The sequence below is a fragment of the Coffea arabica genome, chromosome 10c (genome assembly GCF_036785885.1).
Source record: "Coffea arabica cultivar ET-39 chromosome 10c, Coffea Arabica ET-39 HiFi, whole genome shotgun sequence".
NCBI classification, from domain to species: domain Eukaryota; kingdom Viridiplantae; phylum Streptophyta; class Magnoliopsida; order Gentianales; family Rubiaceae; genus Coffea; species Coffea arabica.
In genome coordinates, this window is record NC_092329.1 from 7,458,607 (window position 1) to 7,482,080 (window position 23,474).

The window sequence follows — 23,474 nt, forward strand, 5'->3', positions numbered from 1 at the left end:
CTAAGGACAAGAAAGCAGGAAAACAGAGAGATGATGTGTAATAGTGAAATCAGATCCAACAAGAAATAATGTCGGGCGGGTTTGGACTTGAGATTTGAAGTTGACGAAGATATTCACAAATTTTTTTTTAAATCAGCTTCAAATAAGATCACAAGTTTGAGTTAGAATTGTTCCAAATTTTTAGGGCAAAAACATTCTACAATAATAGTGGTACTTCTATGTTGGCTTTAGACTCATTTTGTTAGCACACTGAGGGCGTCCACCTCGGCCCTCTTCGGTTTCGCGACTGGGCAAGGTGATCTTCATGAGTCCCGTATCACCTCGGCTCATTGCCTCACCTCCCGAGGCCAGCCTTAGTTTTTCTCAGGGTGACTTCATCTCGACTTGGTCTCCTATCTGATATCTGACGTACCACTGGAAAAGTTGACTTATGCATGATGGAATGACGTGACAGTGACATGGCCAGTGCTATGTCTCTTCCATCAGGCCTAAACCTGACACTGTCAGCCTAAGGCCTATTGGAACTAGAGCCTATCATTTTTTCCACCATATTGTCTCTTATAAATACCTTTCCATCCGTAAGAAAGGTACAGACACACTCACTCTCACTCATATAAGTATTAGAGATACTAAGACCCTTGCTTTTTAGTTTTGCACTTGAGTACCCGAACTGACTTGATCGTCAGAAAGGGACTGGGGGACAAAGCCCCATGCTCTTTATGCAGATTTGATAAGTGAATCCCTTCGGTTTGGTCCAGTCATCCGGAATTCGCGTCGTCTATGGAAACTCATTAAGTGTCCCAATATGAAGTCCACGCGCTCCAGAAGTAAGAGAGTTCCCCCCGTTGGGGTCGAGCCAAGCGCTGCGGCCCAACAGGAGGATAGTCAAGAGCACCAGCAGCCTCAGCAAACTCTCCAACCCACCAATGAAGAAAATCTTGCTAGGATGGCCGAGTTTGTTGCTGAAAATTCTGGTATGTTTGAAGAACTGAGAAGATTCTTCAAGAGGCAGAGAAAGGAAAAGATCGAGTCTTCTAAATGTAGACCGGTCAAGTCTCCTGATATTCCCTCAAATGAGGAGTCAGACGATAAGCCCCCCTTACAAAGTCCTCCTATGCATGCCTCCTCCAGGTCCACATCCAAAATTACCTCCATCTCAAAGGCATTCACATAAGGTCTTTTCGGAAAACATTTCAGTGAGAAGTCTAGCCAGCCTGAGGGGTTTGCCACCGATTATATGAGAGCACCACCTTTCACCGATGATATCAATGGGGAGGTAGTTCCCTCCAATTTTAAACTTCCTGTTCTGCAACCCTATGATACGCGAGAGGATCACCTCCATACTTTTATTTCAGCTTTCAGATTATATTGTGTACCCGATCTTGTTATCTGTCAAAACTTCCTCGTCTTTTTACAAGGAACTGCTCAAAAATGGTTTTGGAGTTTGGAACATATGAGCATCTCTGCCTTGGGTGAGTTCGTAGACAAGTTTATCCACCGCTTCGCTTCATCTAGGCCAATGACGAAAATTTCGACCTACCTGATGAACATACAACAAGCTCCGGGAAAGACTCTACGTTTATATGTGTAGAGGTTCTATGAGGAGAACATCCAAATACCAAACTCAAATAGACAGGTCACCATCACTGCCTTTACAAATGGATTAGTGGTTGGGATGTTTAACATCGAAGTACACAGGGAGTATTCCCGAACACTTCGGGAGTTATGGCAAAAGATAGACAATGACATCTAAAATGAAGATGTTAATTGCATGAAAAGGGAAGCTCAGGCAACCCGGACCGGCCAAAATCCTAGTAAAAAAAAGGATCAAAACCGAGGTGAATCCTAGTAAAGAACAAGCATTTTAGTTAAGATTGTTACAAGATATTCCTTGCGTTTTATGTAGAAGTTGGTATCAATTACAACTTAATGATGTTGACTTACTCAAACCGGTCCACCAATAACACGCCCAAACCTGCCCATTAATTTTGAATGGGTCTAAATAAGTACTCAATTAACCATTTAATTTACGTGTAGTAGGTTAACTCGACTCGCCCATTTATACCCATTTAAAAATTATTATACATTTAAACTCAACTTTTAGTGAGTGTTAAGCAAATAAATTTGAATTTCTTACCAATCTAATAACAACAAAATACCGTTATTTCTACTCAAACAACATGCAAAAAAATAGGAAAAAATGTAAAATTTTAAGTGACTAGTAAATTAGTAATTAGGCATTTAAATGAGTATAAATGAATTGACGAAATTATACCAATTACTCAATTATGACTCGTTTATATGCGCCCAAATTACCTATTTTGACACCTCCAATTTTATGTAAAACCAGAATTAGAAAGGAATATAAAACATCATTGAGCCAAAACTCTTACTATCTTGTTAGCTGGAACAATGGTGTGCCACGCAAACGTACCTTTCTTAATACAGCCCGAATAATTGCACGTCCTAAGTAATCGAACCGACACCTCAGTTAAGGCCTTTGCCGATTGTACATCTGTCATCCCATTTAAATTCTTTGTCCTTTGCTGGATATTATTGATCGGTTGAAGTCAACTCTCCATTCTAAACCAATGTTTTAAAATCGATCGGATCAATCGGTTCGACTGATTCAATTAAAAATTTAAAGAATTAATTAAACCAATTAAAATCGATCAAGAACTGATTGAACCGATAAAAATTGGAAGGTTCAACCGATTTTTATTAAGTATTTATTTTCTAAAATAAATATTTTAGTTTTATTCAAAATTTTTAATACTAAAATGAATAAAAAATTATTAACTTTTTGAACCGGAGTTAAATCGATCAAATCGTGAACCAAAAAGTTTTTCGATTCACTCCCCGATCCAGATTTAAAAACATTATTGTTCTAGAGTTTCCCCATCTTCTCCCTAGCCAATGCAGCCGTTCCAGTCCTCTTGATTTTAACTGGCAATATTGATTATGGTGATTTGACTAGCAGATTTTTCTCTTTAACTTTTTCTTTCTCGGAAAATTCACAGCCCATTATTTCCACCGGGTCCTTCTGCATTTCCAAACATATAGGAGTAATAAAGTAGCACTTTTTGGATAGAAGATTATTTGGAATTTTTTTAAAAATAATAATGTAGTACTTTTTTGGGATAATAAGAATAATAAAAAGCCATTGTCAAACACATGCGTGATATAACAAAATTTTGGAAAAAAAAAATGGCTATCCCAACAAAGGAGAATTCTTTGGACAAATAAATGAAATATTAGGAGACCAATTCTCTGATCTTGTTGGCCAGGAAAAATAATGCGCCATCCTAATGTCTCTTTCTTGATGTTACGTTGAGCTAATGCACGACTAATTACACCAATTGAAACGAGACCTCCGTTAGTGCTCAAGAATGATTATGGCCAAATCCATAATTAGCTGAAATGGATAAAAAGACATCTACTGATCAAGAGAATTTATTGAGGGATAGAAACAATTCTGAGCTTAATTTGTAGGCAAAAAAAAAAAAGATAATGTCACAGGCCATAATAAGCTTATATTAAAATGACAAAATTGCCCCTCCTATCCTATGCCCAAATTACATCAGGACTTGAAAAGGGCAATTTTAATATTTTGTGCAAAAATGGCCGTAGAACTGAAAAATGGACCATAGCATTAACAGCTGTCTAATTTGGAGCAGGACTTGACATCAGCACATCGTGAACCAAACTTTCAAGATTTTTGTAGGATGATCCACTCGGGGCAGTGATGGCTTCTTCTGCCAATTTCTTCAGTTCTGCTGCCTTCTTCTTCATCCCTTGTCCTCTATCTCCAACCATCAACTCATTTACAAGTTTCTCAACTTCATCGCTCTTCACATTGTTATCAATTTCCATAGCTGTGCCCAGATGATTGCAACAATACCAACAGTTCGTTTGCTGTTCCGCAAAAAAAGGCCAGCAAACCATGGGAACACCAGCACATATGCTTTCAAGTGTAGAGTTCCATCCGCAGTGTGTCAAGAACCCTCCAATTGAGGGATGTTTGAGAACATCTACTTGAGGGCACCAGCTTGCTAATAGACCCCTTTCTTTAGTGTCCAAAACGAATTCTGGAGGCAAAATTGCAGTTTCTCCAATGACTAAATCAGGCCTAATGATCCAGAGAAATGTCCTTCCACTTTTAGCAAGTCCCCAAGCAAATTCAACCAGTTGCTGGGGGGTCATAACTGTGACACTGCCAAAATTCACATAAACAACTGAGTTAGGCTCTTTGGAATCCAGCCACTCAATACACCCTAGTTCTTCTTTCCATAGATTTGATCCCAAAGATTTCAGTTCATTGTCTGGAAGTTGATCCTCTATCAGATGAAGAGGACCAAGGGTGTAGACCGCTGGCAGGATGGAAGAAAATGCATCTAAAACATCTGGCTCCATTGCATCAAAAGTATTCAGAATAAGAGCAGATGCATCATGAATCTTCTCAGCTTGATTAATAGCAAAATTCAACATAATATCGTTGCGGTCTGTGGTTCTAATGAAACTTGGCAAGTCCTTCAAGCGTATTCCTTTCATTCCTGGAATCCAATCGATTACTGTAGTATCTAGATAACCATTTGTTAAATAACTACAATCTGTAAAATGAAAAAGAAAAAGGAAAAAAAAATCAGTATCAAATCTTGTAAAACAACTTTAAATAATTTCCCTTATAGATGACACCTTTTAAGTATTTTGTAACGTCTTGAAGCCATTTAAATTGGTACACTTTTCTAACACATTCTGTTATTGATTGAACTAGTATTTCTGAAATTAATCATTAGTTGATTTATACGGTACCTTTGAGTGGTGTGTAGCCCTTTTCAACTAGATTTCGATAGTTGAGGTAAGCCATGACACCTCCAGCACCAGTAGTCCAAAAGAAGACATCAGGGATGCCTAGTTCTCGGGCAACTTCAAGAGTGAAGCTCATGATCCCATCAGATACGATGCAAGAAACTGGAGGGACACCGGGACTACTATTGAGCCTAGTAACGAGTTGTCTGAAAGGTGCCAAGCAGTTCTTGCTAGCGGAATCACAAAGGGAGGGGACATCTTGGGTGGCATCTGCATCTGAAAAAGGAAGTCCATCTGGAATGGTTTCAAATTGGAAGGACGGCAGGCCGTCAAGAGCGTTTTTCCCCCTTGATTTCAACAACCTTCTCTGATTGAATTCCGAGTGAACAAAGGTGATATGGAAGCCTTTGTGGTGAAGAATCTTGGCCAATTTGAACATGGGATTTATGTGGCCTTGTGCTGGAAATGGGATAAAGATTGCATGAGGCTTTGGTTTAGTTGCAGTTTCCGTAGATCCCATCTTGCTTTCAAGTTCCAACTTTGAGCTACCCCGATGAGCTGAGTGCAAGAAATAGTAAAGCAAGGTTTGTCTTAGTGCCGCTTACGAGTTGCATGGGGACGCCATAGGCGCTGTTGGGACAGGCGGTAATGTACATAAATAAAATATTTCATATATATTTAATATAACAAATATAATATTTTTTAAATATTATTATAATTATATAATTATAACATACCAAATATTATAGTAATAAATACAATAATTAAACAAAAACGGACATAATAGAACCGTACTGGCCCCATGTCACTCATGCTAGATGCATACATCAAAGGAGGACTAATAGAATTAAAAAGATCTTTACCAAAAAAGAAGAAAAAAAAAAAAAAGAGTACATAATGTAGACTGTGTGCACGGTATCCCAACCTTTTAACTGGACTAATTTTTTTAAGATCGTGTAAAACCTTATTCCAAGAATACATAGTAAAATAACACACAAAAATTGATTACGGAATTTGCTAATAATAATCAGACTACGGACCGTGGGACTGCCCGCGAGGGCGAGTGGTGGTCCTCATCATTAGTTATCTTCTCGTGTTTTGCTTGTCATATCAAGGCCTTGAAGTCGTCCCTTCATTATTTGTGATCTGAAAGAATCCACTAATAATTGGAGAGAAATTTCATCCAAGTCTTTAAAAGGTGCAAACTTGAGTTATGTGAGATTAAAAGGAGACGTGAGTTTGATCGATATCGTGGCATCAGTGCCGTGATGAGGCTGGGATTGGGGGCCTTTAGTAGAGGGGCCGATGATCTAACGCGGTTTTCTCTACCTTGAATCATGTCAATTCATGTCTGAACAATTCTATCCATACCACATATGTGGCAACGGAGTCCACAGATAGTCTAACTTGTTCCGTAGTCTGATAGTTAACTATCAGTAAATTCGATGATCGATTTTCGTGTGTTATATTACTGTGTATTTTTGGAGCAAAACTCTACACAATCTTAAAGAGTTAGTCTAGCAAAAAGCTGGAATACTCCTAAGTGAAATATATGTGTCTGTGTGTGTGGCAATGGAGAAATCGGAAGGCAATGAACGGTGATAGCCCATTGGACTCTTGCCAATTGCCGACCAGTCGGAAACCACTCTTACACAGATATAGTTGTAACAACATGGATTGAATAAATTTTAGAGGAGGGTATAAATCGTGGACAATTGAACACACTCTAGCTTAAAATTCAACTTGGGTACTCGTTAGACAAACCCATCTTACCATTCGTATTATTTTGTAGTTTGGTTGAGCTTTGACCATTATTATGGTTGTTGAAACCTGTAACGGTTCCAATATGGTAGTAAAAGTTTGCATACTTAGTACCGTATTAGTAGCTATTAAGTGGAATCACATGCCTGCCAAATTTGGAAACTCACTTCAATCTCTAATCCGCCGAAATTTGTTAGGAAGTTGATAGATAGAATGCAGATGCGGCTCCCGAAATTATTGACGTTGTAGACTTAAATTTCAACTAAGGACAAGAAAGCAGGAAAACAGAGAGATGATGTGTAATAATGAAATCAGATCCAACAAGAAATAATATTGTCGGCCGGGTTTGGACTTGAGAATTGAAGTTGGCAAAGATATTCACAAATTTTTTTTTTTTTAAAGAAAACCAGCTTCAAATAAGATCACAAGTTTGAGTTAGCAATGTTCCAAATTTTTAGGGCAAAAACATTCTACAATAATAGTAGTAGTACTTCTATGTTGGCTTTTGACTCACTTTGTCAGCACACTTTCTCAATCAATTCCCAAATCGAAAAGAGAAGACAATTTTTTTCCCCTGTAACCTACAACATCATCTTAAACTACAACATCTCAGATATTATCCCCTTTTATACTAATAGCTTTGATATTCATCTCGGCAGGTTACAGGAACAATTCCATCTGGTGGACGGCCTCTAGATGCATTAAAATGTCCGCAATTATTAGCAGCTATTCTTAAGCTTTCTTTGGCTGAAATATTAGCTTGTGTTTTTATGCACTTGTAAACCCCCCCCCCCCCCCCCCCTCCCTCTTATTTATTTTTTTGTCAAAGTTATGCACTTGTACTTGATTTGCTTGACCATGGCTGGTAGATGTTGGACCTCCGTTTCATGAAGGCAAGGAAGAATTGATGTTTGCTGATATTTCAATACAATAAGTTTTAGGATTAATCTTATAGACATCGTCGTGTATACACTATCACGATTAAATAAATGACACGTGTGTAAAATTTGAATTTAAAATTTAAAACTTTTCCATGTGTCATCCATCTAACCGTGATAATGTATTATACACTGATGATGTGTAAAATTTACTCTAAATTTTATTACGAAGGGTACATTATTATTATTTACCATCCTATTTTGTAACACTGCATCCTTGCTTTTCAATACAATAAGGTATGGTTTTCTATAAAGTAAAAATTAGATAAAAAGCACCTCCAATTATGTTGTTAATGGAAATATCAACTTTGCCCTCGCTTTAAGTATTATTAAACAGAACGAAGGCCGAATCAATAACACAAAAACATAATATGCTTTTACGTACTTAAATGCAAAATCGCAAGGGATGTGGATATTATAGTATCAAAATAGAGCATATTTCATGCTTCGCGCGGGTTTTTAGAGTGCATTTTGCGTGAATTTATGTAACTGGAGGTGTTTACTACTCACTTTCCACTTTGCAGAAAATTGCAAGTGGTTAAGTAAAAAAAAAAACTAAATGAAAGCTATTCCTATATTTGTATATTGTCTCCCTCAAATTTAATGGATCATATTTCCAGAGGTTGTCAAGATGCGTAAAAAGCTAGCATACCCAGTTATATATGAAAGACAATTTGTACGTTTTAGTATGCAATTAAGAAAAACTGTAGAAAATGATTTGAAACAAATAAAAATCGGTCAACAGCAAGTTTCTTTGCATAATTATTTGCTGAATCTATCTGCATCTTAATAAGGAGTTTGTTGTGGAAATTCAAATTTTCCCACATAGAGAATGCCAATTGATGTAGTTTTATACGATCTTGAAGTATAAGTACAGTCATTTTTGTTGATTTCTTTTCGAACCAAAAAGATTAATTAATACGCATTAAAGTGAGAAGGATGGATTTTTTTTCGTATTTAATAGTTGTTTACCATCTCAAAGTTACTATATATAAGCTTCCATGTAACTCAGATAGGGAGGCTTGGCTTGAACTCGGTCAAACCGTGTTCGAGCCAAGTCTCGAGCTACTCGAGCATACATTTGAGTCGAGTTCGAGTCAGAATTTTGTAGCTCGTGGCTCGACGAGTAGCTCGTCGAGCCATATAATTTAAATAATATATATGTATTATAATTATAAAATGACCGTTATGGATATAATTTATACTGAATTTACAAGTAAGGTATCGAGTCAAAAAGCTTGATTACTCGACTCGATAAGGCTTGACTAAAGGTCGACCTTATCGAGTCGAGTCTCGAGCTTTTAAAGATTTCCTCGAGTCAAGCTCGAGTTTGAGATTTTTCGACTCGATCGAGCTCGAGTCAAGTTATTTATAGGTCGAGTCGAGTTCGAGTATAGCAATACTCGAGCTCGACTCGGCTCGATTACATACCTAAACTCAGATGGTTTGCTTAACGTGTTAAAAAGAGAAAAGATTGTAGCAGAATTATAAGCATTTTTCACTCGTTCGAAATGAAAATTTTGGGACAACACAAATGGTAATGCAAACTATTGGCGTTGGATTAATCACCGTTAAAATGGTCTTCTTTAACGATCGGAAAGAGTTCCTAATCTTGCATCGCTAGAGTGTTTACTGTTCTTCACGAGTTTCAAAAGAACCAGGCAATACAATTTCCTTTTTTTTTTTAAATTGAGACTCTAATCCTTAGAAGGTAATGCTGAAAGATGAATCAAGTTACTCGATGCTCGAATGAAACTCAACTTGATAAGAGTTCGTTTAATCTTGATTCGCTAATTTGTCAAGCGAAACTTAAATAGCTTTTTATGTTCGAAAACTTTTAAATTTGATTCAAGTTCGGTTCGACAACTAAACAAGTCAAAACTTAAATAAAATTTCAAACTCGTTAAAACAAGCAAATAAATTTAAATATTATGATATTCAACTGGATTAGACTCGTTTATACCCATATTAGAGAGTAGTGCAAAGAGGAAAGGACTTGAAGTAGAACTAGAAACCTCCCCCCTTTTTTTTGTGTGTGTGTCAATTAGAACAAGAACCTTGTTCTTACCTAATTAATGTATTCGGCAACATGGTTGAGTCTTAAGAACCGGGTATTACAATTCTTCAATGCGTTGTGGTTCCTCAAATGGTTCAGGTTGGGCTGATCTAAGCTAGGCCCTTTCACTAAAGATTTCTTCAATCGTAACAGATTGGGCTTGAATGAGCTTGCCAAGTGGGCCGATTGCAAATGTGAGGGTTATTGTCAGTGTATTTAGGTTGATTGATGCCAATCTCAGTCCATTTAATTTGGGCCTGGATGTGTCCTTAATACCTCAGCACATTCTTCACCGCTTTAATTGATCAATTCCACGAACCAACCAGTAGAAAAGCCTCCTAACTCATGTTGTTAAATTTAGATCGTGATTCTGCAAATCTCAACTATTACCCCTTCTTTTTTTTAAAATTTATTTTTTAGCTATCAGAAATTGGAAATCAAATTTCTCAATTTTTAATTAGAAGCACAAAATTAGAAGCACAAAAGTATTCATCAAAATTGAAACAACTCCACATTGGGACTTGCCGGTAAACCAAGGATATATTGAATTCGATTAAAAGTCCAAATAAATAGTATGAAGCAAAATCCTCGTGGATTTACCTGTTGTGCTTGTACCTTGAATTTACTGTACAAATTTTTTTACTGTCAAAGATAATTCAAATAATTACAGATAATTAATTGATTGAGACGCTACAAGACTGGTCATCATGATCAACTATGAACTCTTATATGGGGACGAGTCAACTAAACAAAAAGGGAACGTGTCCTTGTACTTTCATGCAAATCAACTGCATCAATTGATGGAGGAGGAGGAGGAGAAGGGCCATGACCAGAACCAAAGGAAGCAATATGATCTTTCAAAGACCTTTTATGCTTAAAGTCGCAACCGCACATGCAATGCCAACGTTTCCCACAATTCTTCTCATGGGTTCGCCAGTCACCTTTCACGGCCAAGCACTTGCCGCACTTTCGACAAGAAAATCGTTTGGTCCCATGTTTTCTCTTGTAATGAGTTTGCAACGTACGAAAATCCTTCAATGGTCTTGCTCTCGGATGATTTATGTTGTTCTTGCACCCTTCTTCACAGCAATAACAAGGAATTAATAACATGGCTTTTGGTCGTGTTCCCTTCAACGATTCTGGCCCCTTCCTATATTGTGATCCGTGACCCCACATATGCATCTGCTAAACAATCATCCTAGGATTAATATTGTCACCAAACACGCACCCAAAAAAAAAAAAAAAGTAGTAGAAAATTGATTCATATCCATGAGGAATCAAGGATGTAATAGGGGATATATACATATGAATATATTTATTTACCTGGAGATTGTTGTAGCGATTGAAAGTTTTGCTGCAAATATGGCAAGAAAAATGGGTGAAGCCTACGAGAATTTGTGCTCGAGTTGGTATCCAATATGGGGCGGGTGAAAAACCAGTTGCCAAATTTTCCACTCCTTTCTCATAATCATTTAAACTCAAGGAGGCAACCCTGGTGCAAGTACTAGGAGGACCAATGTGCAAGGATATAGTAACATCCTCTTTTTCATCTCCAAATGAACTAGGGTTCTTTTCAAGGTCCGATGATTTCTGGGATTCTTGAGAACTCTGGGATTTGCGTTCTGGGAAAAAATTGAAGTGCTGGATGATTTTGTGATCGGCTGCACTAGAAGAAGAGGCGAAGAGAGAAAGACTAGAGGTAAATGACATGTTTGAATTTGAGTTCTCCATGCTACTACCTTGTACTACTAGTGCAAAACAAAGCCAAAAGGAGTAGTACTATCATTAATGTTGAAATTTTCACATGCAAGGTGATCTTATAATAGTATTACAACCTCGGTTGAGTCTTGGTTATGGTAACAGGTAAATTGAGAGGAAGTTGCGATTGGAAGGACGGTGGCGAGAGGGAATTAAATTCTACCTAATATTAATTCTGGTGGATTGAAAACAGCCTCCAATATTGCATGGGGGTAGTTAATCTCCACTGTTTTTACCACTTGACCTTTTTTGGGCATTGTAGAGCAAACTACTTAATTGCTACGGCCCCATGGTTACCATATATTGCATGCATGAATTTTACAGCGGTAGGTAACAAAACTAGAAAATTTTGCTAATATTGTTATCCCACTCTTCCTTAGTCCACCTTTCTTGTTACGACACTCATATATATATATATATATATGGATGCGTTTACATTAGGGGCATTTGTGTTTCTTCCTTAAAATTGCTAATTATTGACTTATTTTACTCCTCACGGAGCAGTGAATGCGCATGTCTGCGTTTTTTAGTACAGAATTTGCATTACTTAGAAATAACATTGTGGGTGCATTGCGTGGATCAGCCATGTTAGTAAAACACTAGCTATTTTTTTCAAACGATTTGTTTTGGAAATGTAGCAGTTGGAGAAGGCAACCGTAAATTTATTGTTTTGCCCAGGCACAAAACGACTGTTTGGATGGATTTCGGTCTACCTTAGAACGTTCATCCAACCATTGTACGAAGAGCTTTTACATTTTCATCATGTTGCACAATATTCAAGAAATAGCTGTGTTAATAGCTTCTGGATTCTTTCTTTGTGTAGCACTTAGTTTGGCTTTAAATTATGAGCAATCCTATCTTAGATCGTATTATTGTAGAGGGAACGAATAAGTGTTTTGAGAATTATCTCTGGTAGAGCTTTCTTTATCATTATAATACATGTTAGATAATGTTTTCAACAAAGCCAACATTGCAAGAATGCGTTTGCTCGTTTGTTTGGAAAATTTTTATGGAAGAATACTTGTTTGTGATTTCATCATGCTTACGATGCAACAAGAATATTTGTTACAAAAATTGACCAATTAAAACATATCCACCCCTTTACACATGTCGTCGCCATGCTGAAAAGATTCCGTTTGGATTGCAATTTTTTTGTAGAAAAATATATTGTAACTATTTGATGTATGTGAAATAAAAAAATGATGGAAAAATATGATCACGAAAAATGTAAAAAATTTTCTTATGAAAGATTTCGATCGCTCATAGATTACAGATTATAGGATTATGGAACTTCCTCGTATGACTAATGTACTCAGTTAAGCACCAATTTGTACTTTAACATCCTTCACGATCAAAACAATTAGATCAGAATCGATCTTTCCCCTCATCTTCTCCCTTATAGAGATTAGGCAATGCTTCAAATTAATTGCTACAGGTAATAGTACTTACTCACGTAGAATACGTAATCGCCCCAAACACAAGCAAACAATTCGGTCGTATTCATTCAGCTCCAATATAAAGTTCCACGCCTAGAGATTCTACAGGCAACGAGTCTGCATCAAGACCATGTATGGTGAAACACGAAACCATATGCATTGCAATAGGACATATGCCCGGTCTGCGGGAAAACTTTTCTGACGCGGAAACATTCGACTGAGGCCCCCTAGTTTCTTGAGTTTTTTTTTTTTTTGATAATCCACCATAAGTACTATTACTAGATGGTCTTTGTTATTATTGGAGCTTGTAGCACTGAATAGAGAAATTCAATAGACATCATCAATACTTTGGCGATATAAAAATTAGTCTTTATTCCGGCTTGAAAGAAGGAGAGAAAGTTTATCAAGGAGTTACAGGATCAAATATTGGGATGAGTTTTTCTTCAGGATTGGGTTCCCTTCTCTTTTCGGTACACTAATATTAAAAAGACATTAATTGTCTCATAAGAAAATGAGGAAAAAAAATGAATGAAGAAATTCTTTACTTTCCGGAGGGGAAAAAAAATGGCCCTGAATTTGATTTAGTCTGTCTTCGCTTGCCATTGCTGTAGATTTCTTGGAGGCGGTCTGAGTCTGGCAAATAATACAGCAATGGCCAAAGGCTCGGACTCGAAAGAATTATGAATAGCTGAGAAAAGGAACCACTGGGGATTAATTATGGTCTGTCAAGATTGAGAATTAGCAACAATTTTCCCGCAGGTCATGCAATATAACATGTTTGGGTGATCAGCTTCTTAGGCATTTGGACTTTCTGAAGAGACCACCCCAGCTTCTGTTTCTGCTGGTGTTGTTGGGGTTGGCTGTGGAGTCGGTGAACCTGGCAACAAATTTTACCGCAGAATTAGCCTACATACACATACTTAACAATCAAAGAGCAAGATATAATGAAAATTACTCTCTTATTTTTAGTACATCAAATTTTGTAGTATGAATTAAGGGCAGAGGGGTTGGAAAGTCTCACTGGAATGATACTTGTGAGGCAATGATATATAGGCCCTATTGTCAACTGATTTTCAAGAGTTGATTTTAGATTCTGATCATTTTAGAAAAAAAGGTAATTTTATTGTGTTCTGAAACTGCTATTTATATCATGATTTTGGATTTTTTTTTTAATCTAAAAAGCTGAAAATCAAAAGCATCTTTTTTGCTGTTTTTTTTTTCTAATTTTCTAAAATCAGCTTTTGCACAATCAGAAACAGTTGAGAACAAGCCCTTTATATCCTCAATTTTTTGAGTCTAAAAACAATTAAGAATAAAAAAAAATGTCCATTTTGATACTTTTTATTTAATTTTTACACAATCAGAAGCAAGCATCTGAGAACAAGGCCATTGTATCGTAAACCATGTTATACAGTAGAGGCAGTTAGCCTAATCTTTGCTCTAGGTGAATTTATTTTTAAGCAGCAAAGCAGTGACTGAATTTATTGAGGTGCCTATTTGCTTCCTACTATTTTGGAGGTAACATCAGCAAAAGACCCTCAATATTTAGCCTAACACTCATATTTGGAATAAAATTGTCATTTGAGTTTTATAAAGTTTATCCCAATTGAACTTGAAATCCTAATACTTATTTGTGATTAGTTACATTAAATAAATTTGAGAGGTTAGATTAGTATAATTAGAAAAATTTAAGGGGTAAGTTGAGATTTTAACTTAAGACAAATGGAATTATGAATTTAACCATGATTATTTTGCGGACATCGACGGGGGCATCTAACCCATTCATGGCGACATGGGACACTTGGATCTTAGCCCATTTCCGTCCTGTGTGGAGTCCGAAAAAGCATTAGCCTGTAAGTTTAACTGGCCTCATTAGGGATTGGAATACACCAGGCCTTGGAATATTACAAAAACCCTTTTTTGTTTTATTTTATTTTATTTTTTTTGCTTTGGTCTTTACTTTCTATTACTAAGACATTTTTTCAAGTTTTTTTTTTCAACCTCCCCACACCCTTCCCACCTCCAATTGTTAGGTTCAAGATTCAAACTCTAAACTGACAGAGAATTCTAAGAGTCCTCCCTTGGTCACCTATTACGAAGATTTTATTAAAAGACACTTTCTTTTTTGTTTTACACACTTATTATAAGAAGATAACTATACTTGTTTTTTTTCCGAAGACAGATTAGACATTAAAAAACACGTTGACCTTTTATGCTATTTGAAGCGTTAAAATTTTACTGATTCAATGCACGCAGTTAATTGGAAAATAAACATAATGTACGCACATGATACTTGTATTTTGTATTTACTGTTGTGGACACAGACGGTTAGAAATCATGGGAAAAGACAGACAAGTTTTGGGATTTGGGGTAGCAGACCTTTTTTTATGTGAAAAATTGAAAGTGCGATTCATTATTTAATTTTAATGCCGAGGATTCCTCAGTAAAATGAGTGAATTTCAACTCTAGAAGTAAATGCAGACTGCAGAGAGTAACAAAAATTCACCAACAAGCAAATATGATAGAATTACGGAATTTTGTCTTGTCACCCATATTGACTTTTCAAACAAATGACTCAAGCCCAAGTCAATTAACTACTACTACTACTATGTTTAGCAGTCAAGTTTTTTTGTCAAGTTTATCTGTTACAAGTTTTTTAAAAATTTTACCTACAATAATCTCAAAAAACTTTTCAAAGTTTTTAAACTATACATTTCAAAATATTAAAAAAAAATACATTTTAAAAATTTTTAAAAAAACTTTTACAGTAAATTATAGTAAAATTTTTGAGAAATATTCAAAAAATTCACTTGACAAACGGACCATCTAGTTTCAGGTTAGGCTCCACCATTACAGGATCAAAAGACCTTATGGCAAACATTTGCAGGTGGCGACCTTTCTGTTTTAGGTCTCTTGCTAGTGCCTCTAAGATGGCAGTAGGTAGCATAAAAATGCAGCTAAAAATGTAGCCAGAGTCAATATAGAATCCTTTTCTGTGGGCCTGTGGCATCATTACACACAGCCACTGGATAGTCTGGATTGACTGCAACTTCAGAACCATCCATTCCCTACCTATGAAATTCACATGCAGTCACTATTAGATTACACTTGCGCCTCTCTGGCATGACTTTTTCCAATTTGACCCATTGAGGCCATGGCCATGCTGTGTCACAGCACAAACTGGACAGCTATGGTCACATGGTTGCAATTTGCACGTGGCCCCATTGTGCCTAACACTAATCTCACCTACTTGTACGTGGATTATGTGTGATGAATGCCTAGAGCTATGCTAGAAATTTCTTGTTTTGGATACTTTGTGAGGGTTTTGATCACAACTCGCAAGCCGTGAATGTGATGCCCTTCATCAAAGTTCTTGACTTCATGCATTGTACAGCACGGATGCAATTGACAAACTATATAGTATTCGTGACAAAACCAAAAAAACAAAGAGGGTTTGGCAAAAATTAATACCATAATGTTCATTATTGTAGTATTTTTTGTGATATATATAAATAATGCTTGTATCTGGAGACTTAGTTGCGTGTGAAAGTTAATTCTCAAGACAGTCGGTCCATTTTAAGGACTTGTTTAGGCAAGTCTTTCTTCAGCTAGTGAAATATCAGTGCTGTTTTTGTACTCGTAAAGGGCACAAGCAAAAACATCAATATCAGAAAGAGAGAACGAAAAGGAAAGAAGGGAAGAGTACTTACCAGTCGAAGAGGCAAAGGGATGATGCCTAGTTGGTTGTAATAAAGGAAGAGGAGGAGGAGGGGGATAAGTGGAGAAGGAGCCTTCCATCTGAGGTGGGTAGTACAAATAGGACGGGCCTTGGATACGCTGTGCTGGGTTTGCAGGAAATGTTCCCCTTGATGCTTGCATGGAATATCCGTAAAAATATGGAGACCCCATGCCCGAAGATGAAGGTCCATATAGTTGATGGTAGTATTGAGGTTGCTGAGGTTGTGGATTGTAAATTCCCTGCTCAACAATAAGAAACTGAATGTGGTTAATTTCTTTCTTTCGTTCTTTTTCTTTTGTTTTTCTAACAATTTGTCAGATCCATAATTCGAACCCTAAATCTGACAGTAAAGAAAATTCTAAGAGATCTCTTCTCCGACCACTAGATTCTTTCTTCCATTCAATTTCTTGGATTTGCTACCATCTTTGATTACAAAATCTCAGTCTAATTCATCAATTATTTCTTTGTTTAAACGGACTAGGGAAGGAGTACTGACTTGGGGATAGCCGTATTCAGGTGGGTAAGTCGCGTACCTGCCAAAAAAAGATGTACAAAAAAGACATCAAAACAAATATTATTCTTGGTTGTGAAAATTCAACCCACATTATGAGAAAAAGAAAACCATGTGCACCCAATACTAAATGTATACCTTGCAAAAGCGTGCAGATCAGATAGAGGAAGGATATCATTGCACGGACAAAAACCAAAAAAGGTAAAAAAAAATAAAATAAAATTGATGATGTATTATAAACTCATCAACGGAAATTTGCTTACTAATTTAACCCAAAAAATTTCTTCTTTCTAAAGTGAAAAAATGACTGGCTTACAGCTTACTCCACTCCACTTTTCCATTTTTTCCCCCCATGATTTTGGCAACTAATATGCCCTTGCACAATTCATGGTGTATGCCAACTGTGTGTACTAAGCTTGTGTAATCTGATAGCAAAAGGTCGTTGTACAACATTTCGATGGTAGCTAGCTAGTTATTGAATGATATAGAGTTGGTATTTTGTGACGATAGTTAATTTAAAATAATTACTAAGAATTTTCTTCTTTTATGTAAATGGTCTTTGGATAACGTAAATTATGCATGATTTGTTAAAGCTACTAGTTATTAACAAAATTGGCGACCATCTAGTTCATCTTAATATACTAATTAAAAGGCACTGCAATTCTATTCTAAAATGTTATACCACCTAAAACAATAAAATGAAGTAAAGTAGAGAAAATAATATAATATTATTTCTAAGATAACCAAGAATAAAATATTTCAAGAACAAGAAGGTTATTTGTCCTTGGTGTCTAGTTTCTTGGGTCGATAAAACAACAAGCACTAATGAACGATGCAACTGACATAAGCAGTCAAAGTTATTATTCTGTCAAACCCAAACATATCATATCCAAATTGCTTAACTGTTGGTGATTAACATCAATAACGCGTTGTTTAGCTGGTTCTTTTTACAAGTTTGCATCGCTGAATGGGGCAGTCCTGCCGGCCGTTACCGGAGGCTCCGATGTTCTCCAGATTGACATAAACATAAAGGCTGCAAAAAGGGTTCTATCTTTTCAACGTTGTTACAAATTTTCATAGGTTTCTTGGACAAGGTTGCCAATTAAAGAACATTCGATCAATAGCTTGCAAATGTTCCCAACTCAATAAAATAGGCTAAAGAGTGAAGATATTAAGATGTTATTTTAGTGCTACTGATGTTTTATACTCTTGTCCATTTTCATACGTTGACAAAGAATTATTCCTACTAGCACAAAAGAAAGTGTTTCTTCACAAGAAAAAGGAAAAATGTACCGGAGAATGGAAGATCTCAGTGCCTTTTAATGCCATGTGGTTGTCTAAAGCGTTGGAGGCTTGGGGATAAAGACACACCACCAAAAAGAAGAAGAAGAAGATGATGATGATGATGATGATGACAGATGGTGAAAAGCCAAACTAATACACGACTGTTTTGACTGGTAAATGGGGCATTACAATATTGATTAATTAGAAAATTAAGTGGTAATTGATTACGTTTAGGGTCTCTTGATTTTTTTAAAGTTCCTGTGTCCTCACCAATGATTATGCCATGCCTCTTTCAGTAACCTCTTAAATGGAACTGTAAAGAATTTTATTTTATTTTTTGTAGGTAATAGGCCCTAATGGCATTATTTTGAAGGCCATTCCATTGGAAAAAAAATTATAGTATTAAAATGTGTAACTTTTATTCAAGAAATATAATGTGAAATTCATGAGTTGTTAGAAGACAACAGTAGGTTCAATGAGTATAAGAACAACTCATAAGTCGCTTTCCTTGGAATTCGTGCACATAATTTCTTTACGAGGGTTATTATCCCCCAACATTGTCATCTTTCTTCTCTCTCTTTTTTAATTATTATTCATGTATATTCTTGATGGGGCCTAAATACAGATGACTCTAAAAAGACCTTGGATAAAGCAAAATTTTGTATTTTTTTCAGAGGTCAGTGAAGCTATATTTATCTGGAAGATGGGTTGGGTGATTCGGCGGAGAGAGTGTAAGTGAAATTTCAAGTTTTCGCGTCCTTTCCCTTACACTATAAAAAAATAAAGAAAAAAACTCCATTTATAGATTGATTGGCATTTCGAAAATTTTTTTGCTCTTATTAATTATTTCGCATGAATGCAATATGCATGTCCTCCTGGTGAAGCATAAATTTGCATGATTATGTAAATTTCAATTGAATCACAATGATTAACAAGTGATCGATAATCCATGAATCACAATGATTAAATAGAAGAAGACTTCGGCATAGATCATTTTACGGTAAATTTTTTGTTTATTTACACCTTACACTGCAGTTAGGATCAATGTGCACTTCGATTATCACTAATCATGTCTCGTTTAAATCCACCTAATACTTTAAACTGTGCTTATTTATGAGAGATAAAAGGTCGATGTAAAATTTATATCAACTGGTGTATGCTTTTGTGCTCGTAAGTACGCCTTAAGTGAATCTGATATTAATATGACTAGTAACACTATCCATTTCTTGAATGCTAAATCTCTCACTTAACCCAAATCATTGTCACATAATCTTATCATTTCCTGCTCTGACGATGACATTGTACATATTTATAAAGCTAGCACTAGTGAGATAACAGGTGCAAAAACAAGGTTTACACGTTTCTGCAACTGACAACTCATTACACTCGCCATTTTATTTATTGTTGATCTGCCAATACCAACTGCATTGAATAGAATTTCACGTATTTTTCTTTAATTATTATTGGCAAATTATAAGAATACGACAATTTATCTAGGAAATTTTATCCCACTGGCATTACCTGCCATTTACATCTTTTTCTTTCTGCAGTACTTTCACATGGACCATTTCCTATCAGTATTATGGACTGGCAACAATGGCAGTGATTGAACCCAAAAAAGTTGATTAAAATTAAAGCCAAAAATGAAAGGAAAAAAAATTAAAAAGGGAAACTTATTACTTACCCATATGGTGGATAAACATAAGCAGGTGGTGGTGGGGGAGGCAATGGCGTTGGTGTTGGAACTCCACTATAGGATGATGAAGCACCCTGCTGCGCCATTACTGGTCCTCCTTGATAAGGATTTCCACCTTGTGTTCTTCCTAGAATTTAATTTATACAAATAAAATAATTTTAAAAAAAAATCAACAAACCCTGATCACAGGTGAAATTTGTACTGGTGATCATCAATATTATTGATCTCATATAGTACTGAAAATTGAATGTGTATATGTACCTCGAGGTGGTGAAGGTCTAGGCCGTCCGAGCGAAGCAATATTACAATTTGCTCTTCTTCCATCGATCATCGGATTAGGATCAGCACAAGCCCTTCTAGCTGATTCAGGATCACGAAATGTTACCTACGACAAATCAAGAACTACATAAGCTATGATCACATACAATCAGGAGCTAGGTAGGAATTATATATGATTACTGATTAAAGGAGATGCTGAATTTGCTTACAAATCCATATCCTTTAGACTTTCCCGTGTTCTTATCTGTGATGATAACAGCCTCAAGAATCTCTCCAAACTGTTCAAAATATCTTCGCATTACATCGGTGGGTGTCTCCCAAGCTAACCCTCCAACAAATACTTTTGTGTAGGTTGTGTCACCAAATGGTGATCGATAATGCTGATAAGCCATGGCATTTACACAACAAGGACGACCATAGAACTCAAGAATTTGACCCCATGCACCTTCTTCTTGTTTTTCTGCTGGTTTCTTCTCCAAATATGATCACTGAAAAGAGCAAAAGAATGAAGAGGGGTGATAGATGGACTGTTGTAGCTGCAGGTCTTAGTGATATTGTTGCAGCAGTTGTTGTTAGTGTTTGATGGGGTGAGTAGTATACTTGTATCAAATGTTTTTAACTAAAAGAAGAAGGCCAAAAAATAAGGGGGTTGATGAGTTGATGGTGGAAGAGAGAGAGAGTGTGTGATCCGACAGGTGCAAACTCTTATTTGCTGTACATGAAATGAAAGAGTTGAGAACGGAAGGGGAAATTGTGGCTTTGTATATCCAAATGACAGCTGCGTGAATAAGAGCACTTTGACTCTGTCCTTCCTGTCCCTGCATTAATATAGCCCCCCTCCCCCCAATCAATTACTTTCCTTCCAGCATTTTTCTTGCTTCTGCCCTTGTGGCCTTGTGTCGTCTTCTCCATGTTTCCCTTTGGTTTAGGCCTAAATCTTACGTCGTTATACCTTAAGAAGATAAACGATCAATCTCACCATACTTTTCCAGTTTCCTTCCAAATTCTTGATTGACTAATGGAATACTTGACGATGATGTGTATTTGTAGTTTTTTAATCTGATAACTATACAGAATAATATCTCCATTTTTTTAATTTTCTGATATGTACACACATGATATTTGAACTTTCCTGCTCTTTATATCTCACATATGTACTCTTCATATATTGAGATTGTGGACCCTGTGATGAATGACCCGCTTGCACCAAGGAATAAAAGAATCATATTCCATCATTTGGTTAACCATAACGAATAATCCCTACTGGTGGTTGGTAAATGGAGCATTAGTCAAAGAAGATTATCAACGGGGATGAGCAGTTATCCATAATTCCACAACTTTTCCTAAAAGATTTCTGTGTATCATTGTAAGAAGATTCCAACATAACTTTTGGGCCGCGACATGTGAGCTGAGTGGTGATGTATTGGTTGGTTGTATCCTTTTTCCTTACAATACTAGGGATCGCTCTAAGTGACAATTGCATTGTGTGCACTGCCAATGGTTTTGGCTCGATTAATAAGAATGGAATCTTGTTGCTAATTAAATGTGAGAACTTTATTTTTTTTAAAAAAATAATAATGTAGAAGGACGCTCGAAAGTGATCTATGGTTGTGACAGTTTGTCTAGCCCGAAATCAACTAAACTATTATGTACATAAAAGGAAAATGCGTTGTGTTTATTTGGGTTTAAAAACTGCAAATGACTTGTTATATAACATTACTAAATTTAGGGTCTAGTTCAATTAGTAAGGATCAAAACCAACTCAACTATTATATATGTGTATGCATTCATTGAGTTTATTTGGGTTAGAAAAATTTCAATGACTTCTTACACAATATAACTAAACTTAAGGTCAATACAAATTACTCCATCCCTTTTTTTATAACTGACGTTTAAGGTTTTGCACACAAATTAAGAAAAGTTTTTCATTGCTTAAATCTGTACACTACTTTCATTTTGTACCCTCATTAATTGTCCAATTCACCCATGTTTTCTCTCACTAGAGTACTAAATGGTGCTGTTTTACTAGACCAAAAGCAATGCAATAATTACTAGGAGTAGTAATTAAGAACCCTGTATTGGAAAAGAGAGATAAAAGGGTAAAATTGTGAAAAAATAATTAATACTGTATGGGGATAATAAAACGACAGATAAAAGTACACTAGAGCAAATTTCTTAAACGTCAGTTATAAAAAAAGAGAGGGAGTAGTTCAATTAGTAAAGATGGATCACTCACTTACGAAAAGTTATGTATTCGAATCCCATTAATAATGTAAGAACTATGTTGGTGGTTAATCTATTAGTGTCCTTGTAAGTGACTTATACTTTTAGGAGCATTTTCTGACCCGTGATAGCTACCACGGAATTCGAAACTATTTAAACTTTTATTTATCAAAAAATGAAATACACTAAACTTAGGACATACACCATAGTTACAGGTGCCAACCTCACTCCTATTATAAGGCTATTTACAATGAGGATGGAGGAGAAGATTATGTAGCATCGCATTTAGCCCACGTCTAGCTAGTGAAGGATCAAGTCAAGGCCCCTTCACGTTCACGGCTCCCATCATGCGGATATGCATCGGACATTTGAAAGTAAGCACTAGCTAGTACTCATGTCAAATATTAATCTTGTGGCTCACCAAATTGATACTCTAAATACTTTTAACGAACTTATGGTCATACATTTGATGAGCAGCTAACCATATTAATTTGAGCACAAAACGTACGGTTGCATAATGTGGAGACCGCTAGCGCCAAGGGAAAAAATGGGATTCATAATTTGTAACCATGGCATCCTAAATGGCACGAAACTGCCCCGGTAAAAACAAAAGTTAACTAAGTCTTAGTCCAAACCTTAATTAGCCGACCATCAATATTCCCACATGACCCCACGTTCCTTACTCACCACTGGTCGAATGTTAACAGCCAACCGTCCAAACAGCCGAAACCGATTGATATAACAGTTAAGATCGATCCCTTTTAACCCTATTGAAAAAGCCCGTGTCTATAATAGTGTGTATATATATATATATATTCACTCTGACAATCAATAAGATGAGAAAAAGAATACGTATCCACTTAATTGTCACTGGTCGGCTGTCAAAAAGTGAAAAGGTGGTCTAATTTGTTATGACATGTTTTAACAACAACATTTGACCTGTAATGAATCTTAACTAAGTTAATGGAATACCATGATGTTGGC

At 36.2% G+C, this 23,474-nt stretch overlaps 3 protein-coding genes across 3 annotated transcripts; all 3 read right to left on the reverse strand.

Annotated features, from left to right (window-relative positions):
* Window positions 1-3,518: 3,518 nt before the first annotated feature.
* LOC113715090 (7-deoxyloganetin glucosyltransferase-like) lies at window positions 3,519-5,456 on the reverse strand. Its single transcript, XM_027239255.2, has 2 exons — window positions 4,813-5,456; window positions 3,519-4,610 (listed from the first exon to the last, which is right to left on the reverse strand). The coding sequence occupies exons 1-2, from the start codon at window positions 5,327-5,329 to the stop codon at window positions 3,664-3,666; spliced, it is 1,464 nt and encodes a 487-aa protein (XP_027095056.1). The 5' UTR covers window positions 5,330-5,456; the 3' UTR covers window positions 3,519-3,663.
* A 4,852-nt stretch (window positions 5,457-10,308) lies between these two features.
* LOC113715054 (protein TRANSPARENT TESTA 1-like) lies at window positions 10,309-11,295 on the reverse strand. Its single transcript, XM_027239202.1, has 2 exons — window positions 10,888-11,295; window positions 10,309-10,746 (listed from the first exon to the last, which is right to left on the reverse strand). Exons 1-2 carry the CDS (start codon window positions 11,293-11,295, stop codon window positions 10,309-10,311), a joined length of 846 nt encoding a protein of 281 aa, XP_027095003.1.
* A 2,141-nt stretch (window positions 11,296-13,436) lies between these two features.
* On the reverse strand, window positions 13,437-20,856 carry LOC113713285 (uncharacterized). The gene is made up of 6 exons (XM_027236969.2): window positions 20,477-20,856; window positions 20,250-20,373; window positions 19,977-20,115; window positions 16,994-17,030; window positions 16,469-16,736; window positions 13,437-13,635 (listed from the first exon to the last, which is right to left on the reverse strand). The coding sequence occupies exons 1-6, from the start codon at window positions 20,657-20,659 to the stop codon at window positions 13,553-13,555; spliced, it is 834 nt and encodes a 277-aa protein (XP_027092770.2). The 5' UTR covers window positions 20,660-20,856; the 3' UTR covers window positions 13,437-13,552.
* Between the last annotated feature and the right edge of the window lie 2,618 nt (window positions 20,857-23,474).

Coding starts and splice junctions, on each gene's coding strand:
- LOC113713285 (XM_027236969.2), bottom strand. CDS start 20,659: ATGGCTTATCAGCATTATCGATCACCATTTGGTGACACAACCTACACA. Junction 20,374..20,476: donor AGTCTAAAGGATATGGATTT/GTAAGCAAATTC, acceptor GATTTGTCGTAG/GTAACATTTCGTGATCCTGA. Junction 13,636..16,468: donor TCCCTTTGCCTCTTCGACTG/GTAAGTACTCTT, acceptor ATTTGTTGCCAG/GTTCACCGACTCCACAGCCA.
- LOC113715054 (XM_027239202.1), bottom strand. CDS start 11,295: ATGGAGAACTCAAATTCAAACATGTCATTTACCTCTAGTCTTTCTCTC. Junction 10,747..10,887: donor ATCGCTACAACAATCTCCAG/GTAAATAAATAT, acceptor ATTGTTTAGCAG/ATGCATATGTGGGGTCACGG.
- LOC113715090 (XM_027239255.2), bottom strand. CDS start 5,329: ATGGGATCTACGGAAACTGCAACTAAACCAAAGCCTCATGCAATCTTT. Junction 4,611..4,812: donor GGGCTACACACCACTCAAAG/GTACCGTATAAA, acceptor TTCATTTTACAG/ATTGTAGTTATTTAACAAAT.